The sequence below is a fragment of the Sarcophilus harrisii genome, chromosome 6 (assembly GCF_902635505.1).
Source record: "Sarcophilus harrisii chromosome 6, mSarHar1.11, whole genome shotgun sequence".
Lineage (NCBI taxonomy): Eukaryota > Metazoa > Chordata > Mammalia > Dasyuromorphia > Dasyuridae > Sarcophilus > Sarcophilus harrisii.
This window is the reverse complement of record NC_045431.1, coordinates 130,919,759-130,946,393: the sequence shown is the minus strand read 5'-3', so window position 1 is coordinate 130,946,393 and position 26,635 is coordinate 130,919,759. Positions and strand designations below refer to the sequence as shown.

The following is a 26,635-nucleotide window of genomic DNA, read 5'->3' as shown; positions in this document are numbered from 1 at the left end:
CAAAATAGATAATTCTGACTATATTAAATTTAAAAAGCCTTTGTACAAAACAAAACAATGCAACCAAATAATTTCTCATATTTAGAACTGGGTCAAATCTATAAGAATGCAAATCATTCTCCAATTGATAAATGGTCAAAGAATATGAAAAGGAAGTTTTCAGATGAAGAAATTGAAGCTATCTATAGACACGAAAAAATGCTCTGAATAACTATTGATTAGAGAAGTACAAATTAAAACAAATCTAAGGTTCCACTTCATGCCTACCAGATTGAGTAACATGTCAGAAAAGGAAAATGATAAAATGTAAATATTGGAAAAGATGTGACAATGTATTGTAACAATAATATATTGTTGTGGTGGTATTCTGAACTGATGCAATTATTCTGGAGAGCAATTTGGAACTCTGTTCAAAGAGCAATCAAACTTTGCATTCCCTTTGACCCAGCAAATTATCACTACTAGGTCTGTATCCCAAAGTGATCATACAAAGAGGGGGAGGAGAGGTAAAGGATCTACATATGCATAGTGGTAAAATATTGGAAATTAAGAGATTACCCATTAATTAGGTTTTGGCTAAAAAAGTTGTGGCATATGAATGTAATGGAATACTATTATGCAATCAGAAATGATGAAGTGGGCAGAAAAACCTGCCAAAACTGACAGAACCCGAAAAATATTCTACACATATTAGCAACATTCCACTTTCTTTCCATTTTTTCTTCATTGATTCTCCAGGTGACATAGTGGTAGTGATAATGGGATTATGGCATTATTGTTATTACTGTATACCAAAAAAGAGAATTTAAAAATATAAAATACTCAAATTAATAGAAGACCAAATAGAGATCCAAAATAATCCAATCTCAGAAAAGGAAATACATCTAAGCTGTGAAGGAATTAATAATAAAATTAATTAAATTAAATTAAAAATAATAACCAAATTAAAAATTAGTAATAAAAACTCCTAATCCTGATAGATCCACTGGAGGAATTTATCAAAATTTTGAAGATTAGTACTGGTACTACACAAATTATTCTCAAAAACTGACAAAACACCCTCCCATATTTTTATTATGAACCCAGAGAAGAAGCATATAAAAAATTAAAGGCAAAAAGACAAATAAAGAAAAAATAAAACTATCTGTTGATGATATATTATCCTAAATAATCAGAAAAGACACTAATTGAGACAATAACCAGCAAAGTTTCATTTAAATACAATTACAAAACATTCTTCACACAAAAGAGATCTAAATAAATGGAAAAATATTAATTACTCAGAGGTGGGTCAATATAATAAAAATGACAGTTACCTGTAAAAGGCTGAAATTCTGAGTTGGAATCAGACAACCAAGTACTTAAGGCTAATTACCGATCAGACAATATTCTATTAGCATATGCTTGGAAAATGGTCCTTCCCACTATTCTGTGCTGATTCTATCTTTTGGTGTACACAGAGAATTGTAGGAGGGATTAGGGGGTGAAGACAAGTCAGAATCACTTTGGCAGTAGACGAGGAGAAGGAAGGTCATGGAGATCCTGTGTCCATTCCCTTTACTTCTACCCTTAAAGACCAAGAATAAAGACCAAGGACTTTTGCTTATCCTGACTCCGGCTGATTCCAAGGTATCCAGGGTGCTAACTTGGTCTTCACAGTTACCTAAATAATTTTCTTATTTAATGCCATGTCAAGCAACTACCATAAAAGTACTTTATAAACGAAATAACAAAATTTATCTAGGAGACAAAAGGTTAAGACTATTAGTAACAACTATTAACATAACATTAATATAGTACAAGTATGAACAAGTATGAACATTTTTAAATTATCATCTCATTTGATCTTCACAACAAACCTGGGAGGTAGGTGCCATTGTTATCTCCATTTTAAAGATGGGGAAACTTAGGCAACAGAAGCTAAGTGACTTGCTCAAAGTCACAGCTGATAAGTGTCTGAATTTGGATTTGAATTCAAATACTTCTGACTCCCAGACTGGCAGGTTATAAATTGTCACCTAGAGAATCAATGAGGGGAGAAAATGGCAAGAAAGTGGAAATAATAGTACCAGATCTCAAACTATACTACAAAGCTGTAATGGTCAAAACAATTTGGTACTGGGTTAAGAAATAAGAAGTTGATCCTTTGGAAAAGATAGGATACACAATATACAAAAGCAAATGAACAGAGTAACCAAACATCTCAGCTGTTGAGGCAAGAACTGACTAATTAAAAAAAAAAAAAAAAAAAAAAAAAAGAAAGAAAAAACTGTTAAGAAAACTGTAAATTAGTCTGGCAGAAACTAGACAGACAAATATCTAACAACATATGTCTAGATAGGCTCAAAATGGGATTGTGATTTAGATGTAAAAGAGGAAATCATAAACAAATTAGCGATGAATAGGAGAAATTACTTTTCAGATCTTTGAAGAAAGGAAAAATTCATAACCAAACAAGAGAGTAGATCAAAAAAGATAAAATGCAGAATTCTGATTATATAAAATTTGATAGCATTAAAAAAAAAACAATAAAACTAAAATTCGATTTTTCTTTTAAAGAATCTTCTAAGGGAACTGGAAAAAAAAATTTTGTGGGTAATTTCTATTATGATAAAGGCTTCATTTTTCAATATATAGGTAATCAAGTCAATTTTATAAGACAAAAAGCCATTCATAATTGATAAACAGCTAAAAAAACATATGAATAGGAATCTTTTAGAGAAAAAATCCAATCTATCAATATTTATGTTTCAAAATCTTCTAATTAGAGAAAAGTAAATTAAACTTCCCTCCCCTAAGATAGTTGACAATTTAATATAAGAAAAATGGCTTTTCTTCAATTTAATTTTTGTAGAGTCACGAACTGGTTTATGTTGGAAAATAATTTGAAATTATGGTCAAAAGCTATTAAGCAGAGCATATCTTTTGAAACAATGCCACTGCTAGGGCTATGCCCCAAAGAGGGGGAAAGATCTATATGTACAAAAATAATAATGGCTAAGAAATGAAAAGTGAGAAGATGCCCATCATTTGAAGAATGGCTGAGCAATTTGTGATATGTATTATGATAGAATACTTACTGGTTCTTTAAGAAATGATGAAGGGGATGGTTCAAAAAAACTCCCTAAGAATTCTTGTATGAATTCATTCAAAATGAAGTGAGCCAAACCAGGAGAGTAATTTACACAGTTAACTAAAAAGTTCAGGAAGCTTCATAACAGTTAACAGCAATATTGTAAAGATAATCAACTCTAAAAGAGTAAATAACTGATCAACACATTTTTTTTGGTTCAATTGTTTTTCAGCCATATCCAATTCTTTGTGAGTCCACTTGGTGGTCTTCTTGACAGAGACACTTAAGAATGAGTAACCATTTCCTTTTCCAGAAGATTTTATAGAGGCAATCAGACTAAGTGACTTCTCCACGATCACACATCTATAAAGCCAGCATTCTATCCACTGTCACCTAGATATCTTTTGATTAATACAATAACCTACTACAATTCCAGAGGACTCATATTGAAATATGTCATCTTTTTTTTTCTTGCTTTTTGTTTGTGGAACATGACTATTTTGCATGACTACATATTATATAATGAATTTTATTTATCTTGTTTTCTTAAAAGATAAGGGGAGAGGAAACTTTTTTATTTAAATTCACTTATAAGAAAAAAATAAAAGGAAATGCTAACATTGTGAGTGATTTTGAGTAAATAGGAAGAACAAGGGTGACCGCAGCCTCCTCTACAGTAGGATTATTCTTATCACTTTAAAAATATTTGATAGTGTTTGTAACTACATAAATATTGATCCTTCTCTGGGAACCCTAGATGTATTCTAAACATTCAATCTCTGAACTTAACAGAGATAGTCCATTTTATAGCTAGACATTCTACATATTGCATACTGACTTTCTCTAAAAATCCTCTATACTAGCAAATACCACAGCTTTTTCTGGATACTACTTTATTGATATAAAACTGCTCCCAAGCCTTCCATTATACTGAGATATTTTAAAAGGCTTGTTTGAGTCAGCAAAGGTTAAAACTAGTACATTTGTGAGGCACTTGACCAAACTTTTTAAGGATTGTTCACATTGTTTATTCCAATAATGTCCAAAAAATCTCTGACAGTTTAGGCTAATTTGATTTTTCTTGTCATTATGTCCTTTATGCTTCTATATTTTCTGGATCAGTGGTCACTCCTTTGATGAGATAATTAACAGAAGATCTACAAAAATGGCATTATCAATTGCCAATTTTAGACCAGCTTTCTTTTTTTCTTTAAAGGGTAACACTCTTTCACCAATCTTCTACATGCTGTTCTAATGTTTTTATTCCAATTACATGAAATATTATCATAGTGGGATATTAGCAACATTTCTTGGGAAGTAATATGAATGACATAGATTAGGACCTGATATATCAGAGACAAGAAAAGTACTTAGTAGGTTGTTATAGGCCAGAACTCTGAACTTACAAAGATCCTTACAAGGTATTAAGCCAGTAGAATTGATAAAGACAATGGTTATCTAGTATAGCATGGTGCTTAATAGTTCTCTAGTTCAGTACATGCACTTAGTGCTTAATATAGTTCTACAAGATTCACACCTATGATAATGTAATTATAAGAGAGCATATAAACTGGGAGCCTCAGCCAGATTCAGAGGTCTCGGAGCCAAGGAGAAAGATTCATTCCATCGTCATCAGCCTTCACCAGCCTGGTGGTTGGTCTGGCCTCCTGCACTTCCCTCACTGAGACCAAGGCTGTCCAGAAAGCTAGCCTGGCCCCAGTCAAGAAGGCAATAAAGAATTTGGACTTTGACACCTGGCTAAACTCCTGGAGATTAATCTGCTGAAAGGAAGGCTGCTCAGAGACCACCAAGAAACCAAAACAAGAACACTACAGTAGGTTATTTAAATAGTTTAGTGGAGAAGTCCTAAATTAGGCTACAGTCATACCATAGAAAACTTTTGCCCAAACTAACATATTAAAGCTACTATCTGCTCCCTTCTTATCACAATGTTCATTAAAAAAGGTAAAAGAGTAGTCCAACTATTCTGTCCAGTAACTTAGAATTATATCCCTGGGGCAGCTAGTTGGTGCAGTGGATAAAGCACTAATCCTGAATTCAAGAGGACTTGAGTTGGAATGTGGCCTTCAAACACTTAATCCTTCCTAGCTGTGTGACCCTGGGCAAGTCACTTAACCCTAATTGCCTCAGGGGAAAAAAAACAGAATTATATCCCAAAAGTCAAGTCTCTAAACTATGCATATTCTTTGACACACTGATCCCCTACTCCTAGCCTTTATGCACCAAAGATATCAAAGAAGAGGAAAAGAACCCATATGAACTAAAAATACTTTAAAGCAGCACTTTTGTTACAGCAAAAAACTTGAAATAAATAGTGTGGTCATAAGTTAGAGAATGGACAAATAATGTTATATAACTAAAATGAAATATTAACCACACCATAAGAAATGACAAATTGGGGCCATTTTGGAAAAAACTGAGACTTGTACAAATTGATGCAGAACAAAGTGAACAAAACCAGGAAAACAATTTTTTCAAGGTTAACAATACTGTAAAAATCAACAACTCTGAAAGACTTGAGAATTTGACCAAGGTGATGAACAATCACTCAATCAAAATATGATTTTGAATAAATAATACCTCACCAAAAAATACCTCACAAAAACTGATGATGAAGCATGTTTCTAACTTGAGCAGAGGTCAAGGAGTTAAAGCCTTTAAGTACAAAGTAAGATATTCATTTTCAGACACAACACAAATTTGTTTGCTTGTTAAATACTTATGTGTTAAAAGGAGTAGCTTTAATGAAGAGTAGACTATTGTGGTGCAAAAAAAATAAAAAAATAAAAACCAGTATCATCAAATAAAGATCTTAAAAACACAAAAGAAAACAGGCTATCCAGAATGGGACATAAACAAAACATATTATCATTACAAGTTTCTTTGATAGTTATTCATATGTGGAGATATTTTTAATGACTGTCAAAAATGTAACTGAATAAATTCAAAGGTTAAATATTTTTAAAGCAAATGAAATCAACAAAGTCATGTGGTTTTTCAGACAACTGTTTCATATTTCAAGATGTGAAATTGTAATAGAAGACTAGATACTTTAATTTGCCTTTTTTTTAAAGAGGTAACTCATTATCTTTTCTTCCCAATCCATATACCATTGAAAATTTTAAAATATATATATATATATATATATATATGGTAACAAATATGCATAATCAAGAAAACAAATTCTTTATTGGCCAAGTTAAAAAATGTGTCTCATTCTCTAAATCTTTAAGGAGAGAGATAAATCAGATAAATAACATATTCCATCATCAATCCTTTGGAATAATTGATATAATTGTATTGATTACAGTTCTTGTCATTTTCAAAGCTTTTTGCCTTTAGAGTGTTATTATTTTATAAGATAAACTCCTTGTTCTGCCCATTTCATCAGTTTATAATTTTTTTTTTAAATATAGATGTTACAGTAGAAATTCTTCTGGTTCTACTCACCACTCTGATTCAGTTCAAAGACATCTCATCTTTCTATGCCTATCTGAAATCATCAATTTCCTTTTTTTCCATTTAGTACTACATTACATTTATGTAGCACAATTTGTCCAGTCATTCCCAAAATGATGGGTATCCCCTAGGTTTCCAGATTTTGAGGGTTTTTTAGTTTGTTTATTTTTGTCAGCACAAAAAGATCTGATATGGATACTTTTGTACATATGGGACTTCCTTCCTCCCCTTCTCCTTCTTTGATTTTTTTTTTTTTTTTTTTTTTTTTGGTATATGTCTAACAGTGCTATTGGTGGTTAAAAAGCATATATCACTTAATAACTTTTGTATTTAATTCCAAAGTCCTTTTCAGAATAGTTTTACCTATTTCACAAAGGGGATGTCTACCTCTAGTATGTGAAGGCTTTCCTTGTTGGAATGGGCAGATGAGAATAATTTGTTTCAACAGGGGCTATAAAGTGCTTAGACTTCAGTCAGGCAATTGGACCATTACCAGTTATCTTGGCTTTTATTCTGCCACTACGCCTTGGCCAGCAAGGCAAAGTGTGTGGACCCTGGAAGAAAAGAGATAAGGGCAAGAGAGAGGGGACAGGCAAAATGGAGGCAAGGCAAATCCATCTGATCAAGCCTCATTTTAATGGGTGCAATAGTACAGATACATATAGCAGTAGAAAAGAAGGCAGGGCTGTTCAAACACAGTACAGGGTGAGGGTCCTAGACAAAGGGTTGGTATCCCGCCCAAGGATGAGCTGCTCAGAAGTTTCTGGTGGCAGGAAGCTCTATGATGTGATTAGGGGATGCCTAGATATCTGCCTATTCAAAGTTAGGATGTGATTAGGAGATTCCTATTCAGGAAGTCTTTGGTATATAATGTGATTAGGAGATTCAACCTATTCAAGGTTGGCCTTATGTGGCTGTAGATTAGTGCCTTACTATCTTCAGTAATTCAACTTCCAACAAGATTAACTAAACTTTCAAACTTACTCCTCCTCAGTATTCCCTGGCTCTGAGACTTTTCCTTCTCTTTGTTTAAAGAAGGTAGAGTCTTTCCAGATCCTCAATTTGAGAGGACCCATGTGCTGGCACCTCCCAGTGCCTGCATCTAATGATGCAGATCTTCATCATGTCCCAATGCCCAAGTGACTCTTCTTTTCCCTTCCTCTCACCCTTTTCAATTTCTTTTTATATGTTGTTTTCTCTTATTAGTCTATGAGTTCCAAGAGGGCAAGGGCTGTTTTTTTTGCCTTTTTTTTGCATCCTCACAACTTAGCACAGGGTTCTAGTACATACTAAATGTTTACTGACTGAACATTTCTTCAAAGCCCCTTCAACATTTACCTCTTTGTTTTGTTGGTCATCTCTGTCAATCTGATGGATGTGATAGAACTTCAGAAATGCTTTAATTTGCATTTCTCTTTTTAGTGGTTTGAAATATTTTTAAATATGACTATACATAAAATTGGTATTGGCCAAAAAATAGATAATCATTAGAACAATTTAGGTACACACAAAAATTGTCATTAGTAGTTGATATACACAAAGACCTTATCTACTGGAATAAGGATTCACCATTTGATTTTTTAAAATTTCAGAATACTAGATAGCAGTATGAATTAAATTAATTTAGACTTCATACCAAAATAAGTTACAGACATGTGTTACCTAGATATAAAATATTACATCATAAATTGGAAGAAAAAAAATAAGGAAAAAAAAAGCATCCAAATCTAAGGAGAGAAGAAAAATTAATGACCAAAGGATAGGATTGAAGAAGATAAATAGATAATTTGTCTTAAATAAAAATTTAAAGGTTTTACACAGATCTAATAAAGCTAAGATTAAAAAGGAAACAACGTAGGAAAAATCTTTAGAGTGGGTTTCTCTAAGAAATGTCTCATTTCCAAGCTAAATAAGGAAATGATAAAGGAACTTTTATACTATGAGCCATTCCTCAGTTGATAAATAGTCTAAATTTTTGGTCTCAAGCCCTTCACACTCTTTATTAAAGATTCCAAAGAACTTTGGTTTATGTGTTTAATTTATTAATATTTATCACATTAGAAATTAAGATAATAAATTTTAAAATATTTATGTATTTAAAATAAGCCCATTCCACATTAACATAAATATCATATTTATGTCATTTATGCCCCAAACTTAGTGAGAGTAGAATCAATGTTTTACATATTTTTTAAAATATATTTAATGACTGGCTGAATAGAAGACAACTAGATGGTTCTAATAATCTACTTCTATATTCAATATGTAACAAACATGTTGTTTGGCTTAGCTATATGAAGAAGAGGAAGTAGGGGAAAGCTTCATGTAGAAGGTGGGATTTTAGTTGGGATTTAAAAGTCAGAAAGGTCAACAGAGCAAAGGAAAGAAAGCATTCCAGGCACACAGGACAGACAGAAAAAAAGACCAGGGCAGAGATATAGAGTGTCTTGTTCATAAAACAGCCAGGAGGCTAATGTCACAAAATGGAAAAGCACATGTCAGAGTAAGGAGTAAGAAGACTGGGAAGGTAGGAGGTGGCCTCGTTGAGGTATGTAACATAAATGCTATGCTCAGTTCTTTTTTCTGGGTTTTTTTTTTTCCTCCCCCATAGTTTTTCCCTTTTGCTCTGATTTATAACATGATTTATAAAGCAATGTGTATTGGGAAGAAATTGTAAAAAATAAAATAATTAAGTAGAATTAGCAGATGTTTGGACCTGATTCGTTAATCTTTGGATTCTATCTTTAAAAGTAAGTAATCAGGTATAGGCTGTCTTCTAAGGAAGACTGATAAACCAATCCTGCTTCGACTGGAGTTTCAGATGGTATGTTCGCTCTTTCCACTAGTGGAAAAGCATCTTTCCACCTCTCTTTTTTGCTCATGTCATATAGGGAGGGGGAGGGGGTGTCAGTAAAAGGAGTGAAGGTAAATGAATACCTGAAGAAATAAGGGCTATAAAATAAACAAAACAATGCTCCCGCCCTTTAGTATTTTTTTTTTTTTAAGTCCAGCCGGGGTACCATATTTGAATGGCTTCCCAGGGCTTGGCACACAGTACTAGGTTAATAAGTTGTTGATTAGACCTGGATCCATCAACTTGTTCCATTACTCAAACAGAGGCCCACCGATGCTCTAATAAACTTGTCTTATAGCTAGTGAGAAAAGAACAGTGCCATCAAGACCTAATTGACTAAATCACTAAAAATTAACTGACGGGAGCTGAAAACGATACAAACTACACACTTTCCCGCACACCTTCCAAGAAAGCCAGGCTCCAAGGGCTGCCACAAGGGTTTGCACTGTGTCACTAGTTAACAACTCAGTCACAAAAGCTGCTCAGTTCGGGTCAGCTCCAGGTCCGTGAATGGCTACATTGTTGCAAACAAGGGTAACTTTCACTACAGATTTAGAGAAGAGGGGTAGACCGAAACCAGCCCTCCAAAGCTGCAACACTTCAGGACCAAACAGAGTCCAATAAAGACGGGGAAGGTGCCCACCTGGCAACAGTGCGGGGATGCTCTCCAAAGGCTAATCCTATGGGAGAAAGGACGGAGTAAAGGATGGGGGAGGGGCGTAACCTATATTTTTTTTAAAGGCTACCATTCAGTAGACACACTGAATAGTGCAGGCTGCGGATGCTGCTAAATCCGCTTTTTGAAGCGGAGCATGGGGAAGAAGTGAAGGCTAGTTCTCCAGCTGCACTGAGATGGGAAGAGAAGGCGATGTCTCCTCACGAGGGGGGGAGGGGTAAGGAGAGGAGAGGCGGTGCCCCTGGGTCTCCAGCCCCGAGAATAAGCAGACCCTGCCACATCAACACAGCCCCCCGCCCCGCCCCCGGCACTGCTCCCCGGATACCCCAAGCCGCCAGCCCTCCCTCTAGGACTGCAGGGAGTAAGAGGCTCCCGCCTCCTAGGACCCGGCCTTAGGCGCTCACCCAGTTCTGCCCTTGGTTGCTCAACTTGACTTTCTTGCACAAGCTACCAGGGAGCTCCATGGCTGCCGAGGTTCACACTGAGTCTGAAGAATGCTGCTGGCTGGAGGTGGAAAGTAAGGAAGGTGCGTGAGGGGCGGGGGCGGGGGCGGGGACTGGAGGGGCGGGGCAGCGAATGGGAGGGGTGAGTCCGCGCGTGCGCGAAAACCAAACGGAGAGGACTAATGAGAGCTAGTGTCCCGAGCTCTCGGAGCTAGCAGGGTGGGTGGGGAGGAAGCGGAGCGCACGGGCGCGGCCCAGAAAAACGTCTGGGAAAGGAGTGGGAGAGGAGCGGAGCTGGTGTGGAGGAGCCTGCTTACGTCGGCGCGAGCCCGCGGAAAGGGCGGAGCCCGGGGGGAAATGGGGTGGCTGAGAAGTGGCGGGACCTTCCTTGCGCGTGCGCGTCGGAAGCCCAAGTGAGTGGAGGCGGAAAGAAGGGAAGAGTTTGCGTCGGCGCAAGCCCGCTAAGAAGACTGGGATCTTGGAGGGAGGCCAGAGGCGGGATGAGATTGGTTTCTGGGCCTTGGTCACTGACGTAAGAGCGCGTCCCTCCCTCTCGGTCTCCTCCTAATTTCAGGCTTCTCGGGGCTGGGAGAGCGCTGGAGAAGTTGCGCTTGCGCACTAGAACGGCGTAGTAGAAGGTGCTGGACTGGAGTTATCCCTGATCGGTGGCTGCTGAAGGACGTCTTTTATTGTGACCCGATTTCAGTGTATTTTTCTTTTTTTAACCATAAGGTTAACATGTTCTTCCCGTTCCTATCTGATGTAGACCAAAGCAGAACTAGAGATCATTACTGATCACAAAATAGAAAATTTCGATTATGCCAAACTGAAAAGTTTTTGTACAAACAAAACTAATGCAGACAAGATTAGAAGGGAAGCAATAAACTGGGAAAACATTTTTACAGTCAAAGGTTCTGATAAAGGCCTCATTTCCAAAATATATAGAGAATTAACTCTAATTTATAAAAAAATCAAGCCATTCTCCAATTGAAAAATGGTCAAAGGATATGAACAGACAATTCTCAGATGAAGAAATTGAAACTATTTCTAGTCATATGAAAAGATGCTCCAAGTCATTATTAATCAGAGAAATGCAAATTAAGACAACTCTAAGATACCACTACACACCTGTCAGATTGGCTAAGATGACAGGAAAAAATAATGATGATTGTTGGAGGGGATGCGGGAAAACTGGGACATTGATGCATTGTTGGTGGAGTTGTGAACGAATCCAACCATTTTGGAGAGTAGTTTGGAACTATGCTCAAAAAGTTATCAAACTGTGCATACCCTTTGATCCAGCAGTGTTACTACTGGGATTATATCCCAAAGAGATTATAAAGAAGGGAAAGGGACCTGTATGTGCACGAATGTCACTGGATTATGGAGTGTATGGCAGCTGAGGGGAGAGTGTAATTGAGTGGGAATAGATCTGTGGTAGGAAGACCAAAAGCAGACTACATAAAAATGGCAGTTATAGTAGAAGAGGTTGTTGCAAAGATGAAGTTGGGATATAGAGGGGGAGGAAAGAATGAGGACTCCCTCACTACCAAATTCTGAATCTTGAGCAACTGGTCATTTTTGTCCCCATTTTGCCAGCAGGGAGACAGTTCTTGTCCAGAGTTATACCACTAAAAAGTTTCTGAGATAGGATTCAGATTCTGGACTTTCTACCATCAAGCCTAGGGGTCGTACCTACCCTTATCACCTAGATGACTTGGTTCTACCTTGAGCCTATCAATCTGCCTCAGGTTGGACTAGATGACCTCAAATGCCCCAACTATCTCAAAATCTATGATTTTATGATGTTGTCCATCTCCGATTTTTTTTTTTTTAATTCTCTTAGGCATTTCTTTCCCTACCCTACTCCCAATTCTTCTGTCTTCTAAAAATATCAAGATTTGTATTAGATTATTTTTAAAAATCTTCCATATTTATATCATCTCATCTTGATACAATTTTTTTTTTCTTTTTTTACTATCTCTAGGGCAAGACTTCCAAATCTGCCTTATTTCCCCAAATAAACAAGAATTAGCTGGGTTAATCTACTTGCCAATAATTCCTCAGACATTTTTATAATTCAATTTTATTTTATTATCAATTCCAAATTTTCTCTTCTCCTTCCTCACCTGTTGAGAAGGCAAGAAAAACAAATATATACACATATTTATGTGTGTGTATATAGGTGTATGCATATGTATATGCTTTATGTTATGAGGGATGTAGAAGACCCTTACCTAAAATGACTACTCAGAGATCACTCAGTAGAAGGCAGAAAGGAGGTTTATTAAAAACCTCCAGAGGATGAGCTGTCCCATCACAATATAAGAAAGAGAAAGCTCAGGGTAGGAGGGCTAAAGAAGTAGTAAAGATACATAGCTTTTATACAAGAAATCACATCACAAGTAAGAGAGCATTGAGAAAGGGAAGGGGAGGCATCTAATTGGTTGTTGCTATTTGGGGAGATTGGAATAGAAGGTTTCTATTTCCCCGAAATCTCCTGATTTCTAGGAAATAGAAAAGCAGGCCTTCAACCTTAATCAAGCAGATAGTATTCAAGCTAATAGACTAAATATTGACAAATGTCAAATACCAATAAATGTCATCAGCTCAGGTTAAGTAAATATGTTTATAGCTGGCCAAGGCTCAAGTAAATATGAGCTTGCACATATTATACAGGTCAGGGGAAACATAGAAATAATGAAAATAAAATACAGAAAAAGAATTCATACATAACTAAGTTCTTCACCTTATCTCTCTATTCCCCACATCTCCCCCCTTGTAATGTGTAAATGATTTTTGTCATATTTCTATGAAGAACTTACACACTGTTCAAAATCATTTAACATCTACACATTGCTTATCAAGTTCACCAACAAGATCATCCCTCTCTAATACATTCTAGCCTTTTCTCTGAAGAATCATCATTTTAATAGCATCTTCTGTATGCAATATTTTGATAGGGACTGTTGAACTATTCTGGTTACTAATGTAATTATACAGGGTAGACATAGTGACAACAGGATAATACCACTGATTGTAATAAGTTCATACCATAAAAATTGCTTCCACCAACTAAGAAACAGTTATGACAGAACAGACTGGCATTTGGCAGACATAAAAATACAAAGAAATAAAGATGACAGTCTAGGGAAATTGAGGCACAACATTCCACACTCTCCTGAATATTTGAATTATTGAATGACCTTCCCCTGGATACTGGGGAGGTCTCAGCACCATAATTTTGAGGCGAATAAATAAAAATGAAACTAGAAAATGCAAGGACTTATGGAAAGGGCAAGTCTCTCCCTACAACCCCAGAGTTATCAGCAGTACAAAGGCCCTCATCTCAGCCAGAGAATCCATTTTGAGATAAGACAGTTCACTGTGTTAGGTGGTCTGCAGTCATTTGTGCACTTAACTCAGCTTCTGCTTATATAAGGAGCAGTAGAGCTCCAGACAGTCATGCTGCCCATTCAGAGGGGCACCCCACTCCAGGGGAGAAGGGTGAGACTTGGAGTAGCTCCACCTATCCCCAACCAGAGGAATAGATAGAGATACAACTAGAATACAGATTTTTGAGCAGAGCTATCAGAGCATGCACAATTAGACCATGAAGGCAGGCAAAGCCCAAACTTTAAAGAGTTGATCTCAAAACCCCAGTGTTAAGAAACTGGGGTTACAGGGCTGGAGACTTCCAGTCCCAAGACAGGTGTCTTTATCTTGGAGATTTCTAAAAAACAAAATACTCTCAAAAACTGAGTCTGCCAGGGCAATTCCACAGAATAAGGAGGTTTCAGAGCTAAAACATAGTAAAAACAAAAAAAAAAAGACTCCTTAAGGACTTCCAATTCAATCTGAACTGGTAATACAGGGGATAGAGCAAAAGTACTTAAAGCAAAATGAACAGAAAACTAAGGGTTCCTACTCTTAGGTATTTTGAGGAAAATCCACCAGTTTCCCTAGTTCCTGATCTCTTCCTCTCGTTTTTTATTGTTGTTGTTGTTTGTTTTTTTCATGGAAAGGAATCATCTAAAAAAAAAAATAGTCAAATAACCATCCCACATATAAATCCCAAGAGTGAATTAAAGTTCCTATATATAACAGACTAGTACAGGAGGAGTTTCCTAAAAAATAAATAAATAAAATGCAAAGAATTACATATTCTGAAGTGAACATAGATATTATAAACATATAACTTCCTTAACAGCAACAGTTACCAATTTTAACAATTTCCATCCCAAATCTTAAACACACAGTAATAGATGACCAAGTCAGGGTTTAACAGTCATTCATCAACCATTCCCAAGTCCCCATATCAGTCCAAATTACATCAGGAGCATGGGCAATGGTCTCTCATTCAAAAACTGCTTCATGCTGAGAAATGGGTGAAGAACTGGCTCTAAGTCCAAGCAGAGGGATGGGTATGGTGCCAATCTAAGCTTCAGATGGCCCTATCCATGTTTCAGAAGAGGTTCAATAATCTGTAATTTGACCAAAATCTAGAACAACAAAAAAACAAATCTAACAAGGTTAGAACAGTCTGAGATAGAAAGACTTGATTCACTAGACTGCTGCCAAATGTGAAGAGCCAGCAGCTGAGCTTGCTTCACAAGGCAAGCAAATGGCCATCAGCTATATTCCCAATAAATAAAACAACAGTTAGATTTCACAGACCATTGTTAATTGTCCTCTTATCATTTAGAAACCTTTTTTTAAAAAAACTGAATATCCACGGACACAAATATCCAATAACAGACAGATGACCAGGCTAAATACTCATTTGCCTAAGTATTTAGGATATAATAATTACATATAACCAGATTGAAAACAGCAAGGTATGACATATTTGAATTGCATTAACAGTTCTTATTAACTATTGCTCTGATCATGGAAATCGGTCACGAAGAAAAAAAAATGCAAGAACATAACTATAACATAACATAATCAGTTAAAACTTAAACCTTCAGCACATAAGAGAATGGAGCTTTAAAACTCCCAAATAGTATTAACTATAAGCCCAAAGAATTTTATCTCCAAAGTTTCAGATAAATCCCAAACAGTTATTTACCTTATATCAATAATAGTAAGAAATTTATCCCAGAAAATTCACACAATTCTTACATACCCAAGTAGATGCTGAATCTTGAATAAATTGAATATTATACCAATCATTTTGCTTTTAAATACCCAATACACAGAAAAATCCCAAACTACATATTATTCACAACAAAAATATTTTCAAAAGGAAGAAGACAAAAACTTATTCTTGGAGTCCCTTTTAGATAATTGGCATCAATACAGTTAATTAAAACTTCCTATTTTCACATAAAAAGAATCTGAAAAGTTCTTGAAAACATCAACTAAACTTTTTGAAATAACCCTTTCAAACTATATACTACATTTCTGATCATATTCTTTAATATTCATAACCATTCTGTATCTAAACAAACAAATAATCAATTAATATCTTGCAAGAGTAGCCTGTCCCTTTTAAATCACCACTTTTCACTGCTGCTCTTCAGCTCCCCCCTCAAATACACATCCCATCTCACAGCCGTCGCTCTATCTTTTCCAACTAGTTACTTCTTTTTCCCACTGATTTCTTCTTGAAATCATCTGCTGCTACTAATCAATTCTTCTTAAATCACCTTCATTCTCCTGTCCCATCTCTCTGTAATCTTTCTGACTAGATGCTCCATTTAAACTATTAATTGCTTTTGTAAATCAATCTCTCTTTTCCCTTGTCTTTATATTGCCTTTTTAAACTTTAAACTTCAAGATTCACAATTAATTTTGAACCAAATTTCATAAAACTTATAATATAGTTTACAAATTACCCAATACTTCTAGAAAGCAGCATACCATTTAAGTAGGGAGATGCAAACATGACTCCCCCTCCCCCCAAGGTAAGCTACTGGCATTTTGTTTAATAACATATATTTCAATTTGAAGTCCAACCAAATACAAAAAAAAGAAAAGGTTTTCTCTTCAGTTGTAAAGGCCACAATATTCAAACAATTCTTAAGATTTTTACCCAGAATAAATCTAACATGTACAAGGCAACAGTAAAATTATTTTCCCCAATTTCAATTTTATTTCAATTTCAAAATTATAGTACCTCTTTAAAATATAGTAAATTCCCAAAACTCTTAATCAAATATTGCAGACAAACAATTACCCAGTTTAGGCTTCTTAAACTTTCTGTTCTCTAACTCTATGAAAGCAAACTTGCTAATAATAATTTTTCTTTCTTCTCCTGGCACAATTTTTAGAAACACGCCTAGTTTTCCCACAGGTCCAACAGGTCAGAGCGCCCCCGTATTCAACTATTTACCTCTCGTACTCTATTTTTATTCCTCCCTTCCAATATCTGCAGTTTCTTATTTCCAATCTTAATACACCCCCAATTTAAAGTTATTTTAAAATTAACCAGTACTCTACTTTGTGAAATTTCCTAAAATCTACCTAGATATTCCATTCAAACTTCTTTTCTTTAGTAAGCCAGGAAAGAGTTAATCACCAGTCCTTGCTTTACCTTGAAAAAAAATTTTTTCTGGCAGGAATCCACAAGCCTGAGTTAATGGTAACAGAGCTCCTTGTTTACAGGAGTGATAGCCACTGTTCTTCTATTTTCTCAAAACTTTCCAAACTTTCAATCTATGTTTTTATTTTTTTCCCCTTCTCTCCCTCTTCCTGCAAAGCCACTGCCACACACAGAGGGAGAGAAAGAGGAAAAAAAAGATTTTCTTTCCTTGAGAAGCCCAAAACTAGTTCCCAAATTACCTCCTGAAGCACTTTGAAAGAATTACCACTCTGAATGAATTCCACTTCAAACAATTCAGCCTGGAGAAAACTACTTTGTGGGCGCCTGTCACTATTTGGGGTGCACACAGACATCTCCCCCAAAGACCTCATCCCAGAGAGCCCCCAAACCGTGAGGGATGTAGAAGACCTTACCCAAAATGACTACTCAGAGATCACTCAGTAGAAGGCAGAAAAGTTGTTTATTAAAAATCTCCAGAGAATGAGCCGTCCCATCGCAATATAAGAAAGAGAAAGCTCAGGGTAGGAGGACTAAAGAAGTAGTAAATTTACATAGCTTTTATACAAGAAATTATATCACAAGTAAGAGAGCATTGAGAAGGGGAAGGGGAGGCATCTAATTGGTTGTTGCTATTTGGGAAGATTGGAATGGAAGGTTTCCATTTCCCTGAAATCTCCTGATTTCTAGGAAATAGAAAAGCAGGCCTTCAACCTTAATCAAGCAGATAGTGGTCAAGTTAATAGACTAAATATCGATAAATGTCAAATACCAATAAACGTCATCAGCTCAGGTTAGGTAAATATATTTATAGCTGGCCAAGGCTCAAATAAATAATGAGCCTGCACATATTGTACAGGTCATAGGGGAAACACAGAAATAATGAAAATAAAATACAGAAAAAGAATTCATACATTCCTGTAAGTTCTTCACCTTATCATTCTATTCTGCACACTGTAAATGTGTGTGTGTGTATATATATACACACACATTTACAGTGTGCAGAATATTACATCTATATAATATATATTATATATATATTTATAAATAATATATATTATATATATATATATACACACACACACATACACACACACATATAAGCATGCAAAACAAACATCAACTTTTAGCCATGTGGAAGGAAGGAACAAAGAAAAAGAAAAAATAGGTTTCAATTTGGAATGAGTCCATCATTTCTCTATTTGAAAGTGGGTAACATTTCAGTATGAGTCCTTCGGAATTATGTGTTGATCAGTTATTAAGCCTTTCAAATGTAATTATCTTCACAATATTGCAATTATTGTATAAATTGTTCAGCTCACTTCATTTTGGAAGTTCATAGAACTACTGACAAATTTTTCTGAAACCATCTCCATCAATTCTTCCATCACAATCACAAACCAAAACTTCTTCCATCATTTTCCAAACATAAAAAGAGCTGCTATGAATATTTTTATACATATGAATCTTTTCCCCTTTCTTTGAGGTATATCCCTAGTAGTGGCATTTTGACCTTAGTAGGGTCAAAATATATGCACTTTTATAATAAATAAATATCAAATATAATAAATAGTAGTGGCATTGACCGTAGTAGGGTCAAAATATATAATTATAATAGCCTTTTGGACATAAGGCTATTTATTATACCATATAATATTACATATTAAAGTATGCATATATTTTCCAAATAGATCTCCAGAATAGCAGGACCAGTTCTTAGCTCCACCAACAATGCATTAGTATACCAATTTTTCCTTTAGCATCTGTTATTTTCCTTTTTTGTCAGATTAGCAAGTCTGATATGTGTCAGGTGGTACCTTAGACTTATTTTAATTTTCATTTCATGCGGCAATTGATAACTTGGATTTCTTCCTCTGAATTGCCTGTTATCTTTTAATCATTTTATCAGTTGGGGAATGGCTATTTTTCATGTAAATTTGACTCAGTTCTATATATATTTCAGAAGGAAAACCTTTATTAGAACAGTTTACTACAAAAATGTTTTTCCAGTTTATGTTTTTTTCTAATTTTAGCTTTATTTTATTTTCATAAATGCTTTTTATTTTCATGTAATCAATATTGTTCATTTTATCTCCCATGAACCTCTTTATCTTTTGTTTGGTCATGAACTCTAACCACAGATCTAATAGATAAATTCTTCCATGAACCACTAGTTTGCATATGATGTTGCCTGTTTCATCTAAATCATATACCCATTTTGAGCTTTTCTTGGTATATAGTATAAGTTATTGGTCTGTGCCTAGTTTCTACCACACTACAATTTCCCCGGCAGTTTTTGTTGAATGATGGATTCTTGTCTTAATAGCTTGGATCTTTGAATGTATCAAACACTGTGCTGATTTGCTTCTATGTATTATGTGCCTAATCTATTCCACTGATCAACCTCTCTAACTTCATACACAATACCAAATTGTGTTGACAGTTACAGCTTGATACTATAATTTTGTGTACCTCATCATTTCCCCCCAAAAGAGCTATTTATCTCAGTTTGAGATCTGATATTGCTAGGACTCCTTCCCATTTTTTTTGCCTTTGATTATCTTGATGTTTCTGACTTTGTATTTTTCCTGAAGAATTTTGTTACCTTTTTTTTTTTTTCTAAAGCATTGTAAGGTAATTCTTTGGAAGTTTGGTATGACAGTCGATAAGTAATTTAGGTAATATTGTCATTTTTATCATTTAGTTTGGTATACAGCTGAGCAATTACTATCTCTATAATTGTTTAGGTCTTTATATGAAAAGTATGTTTTAATTGTGTTCCGAATTCCAGTGTGAAAATTAGAAAGTATACTCCCAAGTATTTTATACTGTCTGTGATTATTTTTATTAGAGTTTTTCTAACTCTTCCTGCTGAGTTTTCTTAGTAATATGCAGAGTTATGGTCCTTCACTATTATAACTACTTTTTAATTCTAATTCATTTTACTTTTCTTTAAGAATTTTGATGCTTGTGTTACTACTGGGCTTATATCCCAAGGAGATACTAAAGAAGGGACAGGGACCTGTATGTGCCAAAATGTTTGTGGCAGCCCTGTTTGTAGTGGCTAGAAACTGGAAAATGAATGGATGCTCATCAATTGGAGAATGGTTGGGTAAATTGTGGTATATGAATGTTATGGAATATTATTGTTCTGTAAGAAATGACCAGCAGGATGAATACAGAGAGGCTTGGAAAGACTTACATGAACTGATGCTGAGTGAAATGAGCAGAATCAGGAGATCATTATACACTTCAACAACAATACTGTATGAGGATGTATTCTGATGGAAGTGGATATCTTCAACAAAGAGAAGATCTAATTAAGTTCCAATTGATCAATATGGACAGAATCAGCTACACCCAGAGAAGGAATACTGGGCAATGAGTGTAAACTGTTTGCATTTTTGTTTTTATTCCCAGGTTATTTTTACCTTCTGAATCCAATTCTTCTTGTACAACAAGAGAACTATACAGTTCTGCACACATATTGTATCTAGGATATACTATAACATATTTAACATGTATAAGAGTGCCTGCCATCTAGGGGAGGGAATGGAGGGAGGGAAGGGAAAAGTCGGAACAGGAGTACAAGGGATAATGTTGTAAAAAATTACCCATGCATATGTTCTGTCAATAAAAAGTTATAATAAAAAAATAATTTTGATGCTTGTCTTAAGTATTGTTAGTAATTAATTGTTGACTGTAACTTTTAGCAAAATAGCTTCCCTGATTATCTCTTTTAATTCTGTCTGGTTTTGCTTTTGCTTTACCTGAAATCATAATTGTTATCCTTGCCTTTTTTTTAAACTTCAGGTGAAGTATGTAATAGATTCTGTTTCAGCCCTTTTGTTTTTAACTGTGTATTTTTCTGTTTCAAATGTGTTTCTTGTAAACAACAAACTGTTAGCATCTGGTTTCTAATCTAGGTTGCTCTCCTCTTTTATGTTTTCTGACTGATTTCATCCCATTCACCTTTACAGTCACAGTTGACTACTAACTAACTGTATTTCTCTACAATTTATTTTCTTATATTTAGCATTTCCTTTTTTCCTGTTCCCTCTTTGGGTCTGCTGTGCATTTTACTATTTCCTTCCTTAATCTCCCCTCCCTTTTTTTCTCCCCTTTATCTTTTTTTCTCAGTATTTTATTTTTCCAAATACATGTAAAGATAATTTCCAAAGTTAATTTTTGTAAGATTTTGAGTTCCAATTTTTCCTTACCTCCTTTATCTCCCTTCCTTCCCAATTCAGCAAGCAATCTGATATAGTTTGTACATATACAATTATTTTAAACATCTTTCCTTATTAGTCATACTATACAGGAAAAAGCAAACCAAAAGCAAAAAACACAAGGTTAAAAAAAGTTTAAAAAAAAAAGGTTAAAATTGTATGCTTCTATTTACATTCAGTCTACATAGTTCTCTCTCTGGATGTGAATGGCATTTTTTTTTATTCCAAGTCTGTTGGAAATGTCGTGGATCACTGTATTGCTGAGAAGTGCTAAGTTTATCCATAGTTGATCATCATATAATCTTGCTTTTACTTGTATAATGTTCTCCTGGTTCATATCACTTCACTTACTCAGTTCCTGTAAGGCTTTCCAGGCTTTTTTGAAATTAGTCTGTTCATCATTTTCTTATGTATTTCTATATAGTTCTATAAGAAATATTCCATTACATTAATGTATCCTAACTTATTCAGCCATTCCCCAAATGATGAACATCCATTCAATTTCTAATTCCTTGCCACAACAAAAAGAACTACTATAAACATTTGTGCACATGTGTTTCTCCTTTCTCTTAACTCCTCTCCTTCCCACTTCCCTGTTCAATAAGCTAATTTCTGTACCCAACTATGTTTATATAATTATTTTCTACTTGAAGTAATTCATATAAGAATTTCTACTTCTTTCTTATGATCTTTCTTATGATCTTTGATTTTTTAAATTCATGCTTAATCTTTTTGTGTTACACTTGACTGCTCTTTGTCAAATTGTCTACTGAACTCGAATCCACTATCAGGAATACTTGGAAGTTATTTTGTTAAAGGTCCATTCTTTCCCCTGTAAAATTATACTCAATTTTGCTGGGTAGGTTTTTCTTTTATTTAGTTATTTATTTGCTGAGGCAATTGGGGTTAAGTGACTTGCCCAGGGTCATACATCTAGGAAGTGTCTGAGGCCAAATTTGAACTCGGGTCCTCCTGACTTCAGGGCTGGTACTCTTATCCACTGTGCCACCCAGCTGCCCTATCTGGATAGGTTTTTCTTGGTTATAAACCTAGATCCTTTGGAATCCTACTTTTGTTTTTTATAACGGTAACTGCTAAATCCTATCTGATCCTGATTGTGGCTTCAAAGTACTTGAATTATTTCTATCTTCTTGCATTATTTTTTCTTTGACTTTGGAACTCTAGCTTTTGACTACAATATTTTTAGAGGGTTTATTTTAGGATATAACTGGGTGAATTTTTTCAATTTCTACTCTGCCCCAAATGTTCTAAATCACTATTGATTAAAGAAATGCAAACCAAAACAACTTTAAGGGGGCACCTCAGACATCTGTCAGATTGGCTAAGATGACAGGAAAAGATTCTGGTAAATGTTGGAGGGCATGTGGGAAAACTGGAACACTAATGGATTGTTGGTGGAGTTGTGAACTGATCCAGCCGTTCAGGAAAATAATTTGGAACTATGCCCAAAGTTTTTAATCAAACTGTGCATACCCTATGATGCAGTAATAATAATACTGGATCTGTGTCCCAAAAAGGTCATAAAAAAAGGAAAGGGATCCACATGTGCAAAAATATTTGTAGCAGCTCTTTATATAGTGGCAAGGAATTAGAAATTGAATGGATGCTCTCAATTGTGGAATGGCTAAATAAGTTAGGGTATATAATGTAAGAAATATTATTGTTCGGTTAGAAATGATAAGCAGACTAATTTCAGAAAAGCCTGGAAAGATTTATATGAATTGATACTAAGTGAGCAGAATCAGGAGAATATTATATACAATAAAAGTAAGATTATATGATGGTCAACTTTGGTAGTTAGCTCTTCTCAGAAATACAGTGATCCAACAATTTCAATAGATTTGGGTTATAAAATGCCATCTGCATCCAGAGATACAACTATGGAGACCGAGTGCAAATAGAAGCATACTATTTTCACTTTTCTTTTTCCTCATGTTTTTGCTTTTGTCCTGATTTTTGTTTCACAAAATGACTACTATATAAATGTATTTAAAATGATTGTACATGTGCAACTTATACCATGTATAAAATACATTTATATAGCATTGCTTGCTGTCTTGGGGAGGGAAGAGGTAAGGAAAAGAGGAGAAAAAAGCTTTGAAATTCTAAGTCTTAGAACAATGAATGTTGAAAACTATCCTCACATGCAATTGGAAAAATAAAATGCTATTGAAAATTTCATAATAATAATCCCATGTGTGGGATGGGTGCAAGACTCCCTTTCCCAAATTAACTTATCAGCAACATCTTCAGGTACAAAGAGAAAGCATTTATTTAATCCCTGCAGGGGGAGGCTCAGACACACCTGGGAGCCCATCCCAACTCCCATCATGTGCTCCTGAACCTGGCCAGCTTCTACCTTGTCCAGGACTTAAAAGCAAAAGACCTGAGCCTTCTCATTGGATAGACTTACATAACCATCCTTGACCAATGGTCACCAATATTGGTTACCTCCCACAGGTTACGTCACTTCCTATAACCTACCTTCCTGCATCCCAGAGTTCAAAGCTGGGAATAGGGATCATGTGACTTCCTGAAACCCAAGGCTCAACTGGGTTTAGGGATCGTGTGACTTAGGCCTACTCTCATAAACTTGAGAAAACTTCATTCAATCAGTCCCATTAATCTTTTTCATCTGTTTGAAGATTTCTTACACACACACACACACACACACACATATATATCTTCCACTGTGACCTAGACCTTCAGGCTAATTGCTCTTCAGTATTAACTGTAATCTGCCCTTTACCATTTAGAACCAACATTAATGCACATTAATGGAAGCTTTCAGGAACTACTTTAGCTACTCCTGAACTTGACTAAATCTTGAACTACTCTAATGATTAAGTGCATAAGTAAGCAGGTGACAGAATATTGCTGCTTAAAACAATGAGCAAGAATCAGACCCTGCTTCCACCCACTCCCACTATCTGTCTTGGAAATCCCATCATCACAAAACAGATTGGCATCTGGCAACCATAGAACTACAGCACTTTGGAGGTTTGGGAGCCTCAGATTCATTGTTACATCATCCCCAACTCAAGCAGTCCATACCTAGACTCATTTGGGAAAAAGGAAAGAAGGTCTCATCGTCTGGAATTGCCTCAGGCTGACAAAGGATGTGTAGCTGGCCCTACCCAATGGAGTCCAGACTGAAAAGGGGAGATGAATGAGTTTGTAGACGGCAGTATCCAGTGCTGAATGTCAGAGTCAGGTCTCGGGTGATTTCAAATTGACCAAGTGGTTGGATTTTCATGACTCAGAGTCTGGAAGAAGCAGCTCTTACAAGCATATTAAAAATACAAGGACTAAATAGGAGCAAAAGAGAAAGGATAAACAAAAGTAGAGTTAATATAGAGGTTACTAGGAACAGTAACCAGGAACCCCTCCCAGAAGATTACTGGGGAGGGGGGGAGGGGATGATCAGGCTAGCATGAATGCAACCAAACAGCTTTCCTAGGATACCAAAGAATGTTTTTCCCAAAGTCTTGCTTTTGTTTCCTCAAGGAGTAGGTGCAATGGCTAGAACATGTGCCCTTCAGTGAATATGATCTCTCCCAGCAAAAATCCTAGAGCCTTAAAAAGGAAGGTTTTTACCCAGTTAGTACTGGCGTTAACAAAACTGAAAAGCAGTTTGAAGCCCCTGCAAGGAGCACATATGCAGGGCCTTCCCTTTTCAGAATTTACTTGCCTGGGAGCTATAGAAGGGAACGCAGGAGTCAGGACTTGGGGAATTAAAGTTGCCATGGTCAGGGGCAAACAATCAGCAATATGGGCAGCTGATCTGTAAACCTGCTTCCCTTCACCTACAGTGAATTCCCCTTCATTTAAGAAATAATAGAAACCTCTCTGGGTCCATGGATAGCTGGCAGTAATCGTTTTCTTTGCATACTTAATGGGGGATTGTTTGGCTGTCAAAAATTCCAATTTCTATATGGCTTCTGTTAGAACTCTTACAAGGTGCTAGCTCACTGGAATTGATAGAGACAATAATTATCTAATTTAGCATGGTACTTAACAGTTCTCTAGTTCACTAATGAACTTAGTACTTATTAGAGTTTACACCTTTCACACTTTTAAGATTCACACCTTTAAGAGAGCTTGGAGCCTCAACCAGGATGGAGTCCAGGAGATTCACAAGACAGAAGGCCACAAGCCCACTCTCGGAGGAGGAGTCAGATTCATTCCATATTCCATCTTTGTACTGGCTGGAGACTTGGAGGGAGCTCGAGGCTGAAGCTGACAGAGGCAAAGGACTAGCAACAGGACCCAAGGAGAGAGATAGGCCTCTAAGAAAGATAACCAGGCCCAGGAAGGAGATAATACTTGAAAGAGAAAATTAAGGATTTAGACTTAAACTCCTGGCTGCATTTGAGGTGATTATTACTTTGAACTGAAACTAAGGCTGCCTGTAGAAGGCCCCCAAGAAACCTGCCCCCAGAGAACAATATATTTTAGAGAAGAGAATATTACATTTTGGCGCCTGATCATGGGACAGACACAATCCTGATCCAGTGGAAAAGTCTCCTTGATCCAGAAATTTGGGTAAGTACAACAAGGAAATTTTGCTAAAGAGCTAAAGTAGAATTCAGCTAAAAATGGGACAGATGTTTAGAAAACAGCCTTCTTTTCCTCTTCTAGGAAAATGTTTAGAGAGCATTGTCAGACTTATGAAAAGCCAAGATTTGATTATAATTTGGGAGCAGATCATTGAACTTTTAGAAACTGTGCAATACACATCTCCTTGGTTCTCTGTGGAAAAAGAATTGGATCCAGACCAGTGGAAATTAGTAAGAGAGCAACTAGATGAATACCAATTCAACTAGATGAATTCCAATTCAAACTCAATTTCCAAAAATACAGTTAATACATATAATTTAATGCAACTGGCTTTACGAAATTATATAACTTATAGAATAAGGAAAAAGAAGAAAGACCAGGAGAGGAGGAGGTGCCAACTAAACTAGGTGAAAAGGATGAAGAATCAGATAAGAATGGAGTTAAGTACAATTCTGAGTGTGGCACTTCACAACAGGAGCATTTCCCATTCCCTGACCTGCTTCCCTCAATTAACCCTTCATGAATGGAGGGAGAAGGAGGAGGGGGAGAGGCAGTAACACATTCAGCAACACCTATGAAGCAGCCTATGACAAGATTACAAAAAGCATTGATTAAGGCTAAGAGGGAAGGACAGGATATATCTGATTTAAAAATAAATGCATAGCCTGTGATTGAAGAGCTTGACTCTTCAGATCAAAAAAGGCGAAGATATACTCCTTTTGATTTGGAAAACATGAAAAACACTTTTGAAGTCA

At 35.8% G+C, this 26,635-nt stretch overlaps 1 protein-coding gene across 2 annotated transcripts in view; it reads right to left on the bottom strand.

Moving 5' to 3' along the window:
- Positions 1-26,635, bottom strand: part of PAPSS1 (3'-phosphoadenosine 5'-phosphosulfate synthase 1) — a 147,856-nt gene that overhangs the window by 98,617 nt on the left and 22,604 nt on the right. The window contains exon 1 of one of the 2 annotated variants that reach the window (XM_012552004.3): positions 10,488-10,645. The exons of the other annotated variant lie outside the window; for it this stretch is intronic. Coding sequence (XP_012407458.1) covers positions 10,488-10,547 — 60 coding nt within the window. The 5' untranslated portion in view covers positions 10,548-10,645. Of the gene's footprint in view, positions 1-10,487; positions 10,646-26,635 lie in introns of those variants that run through there. 2 annotated transcript variants of the gene reach the window in all.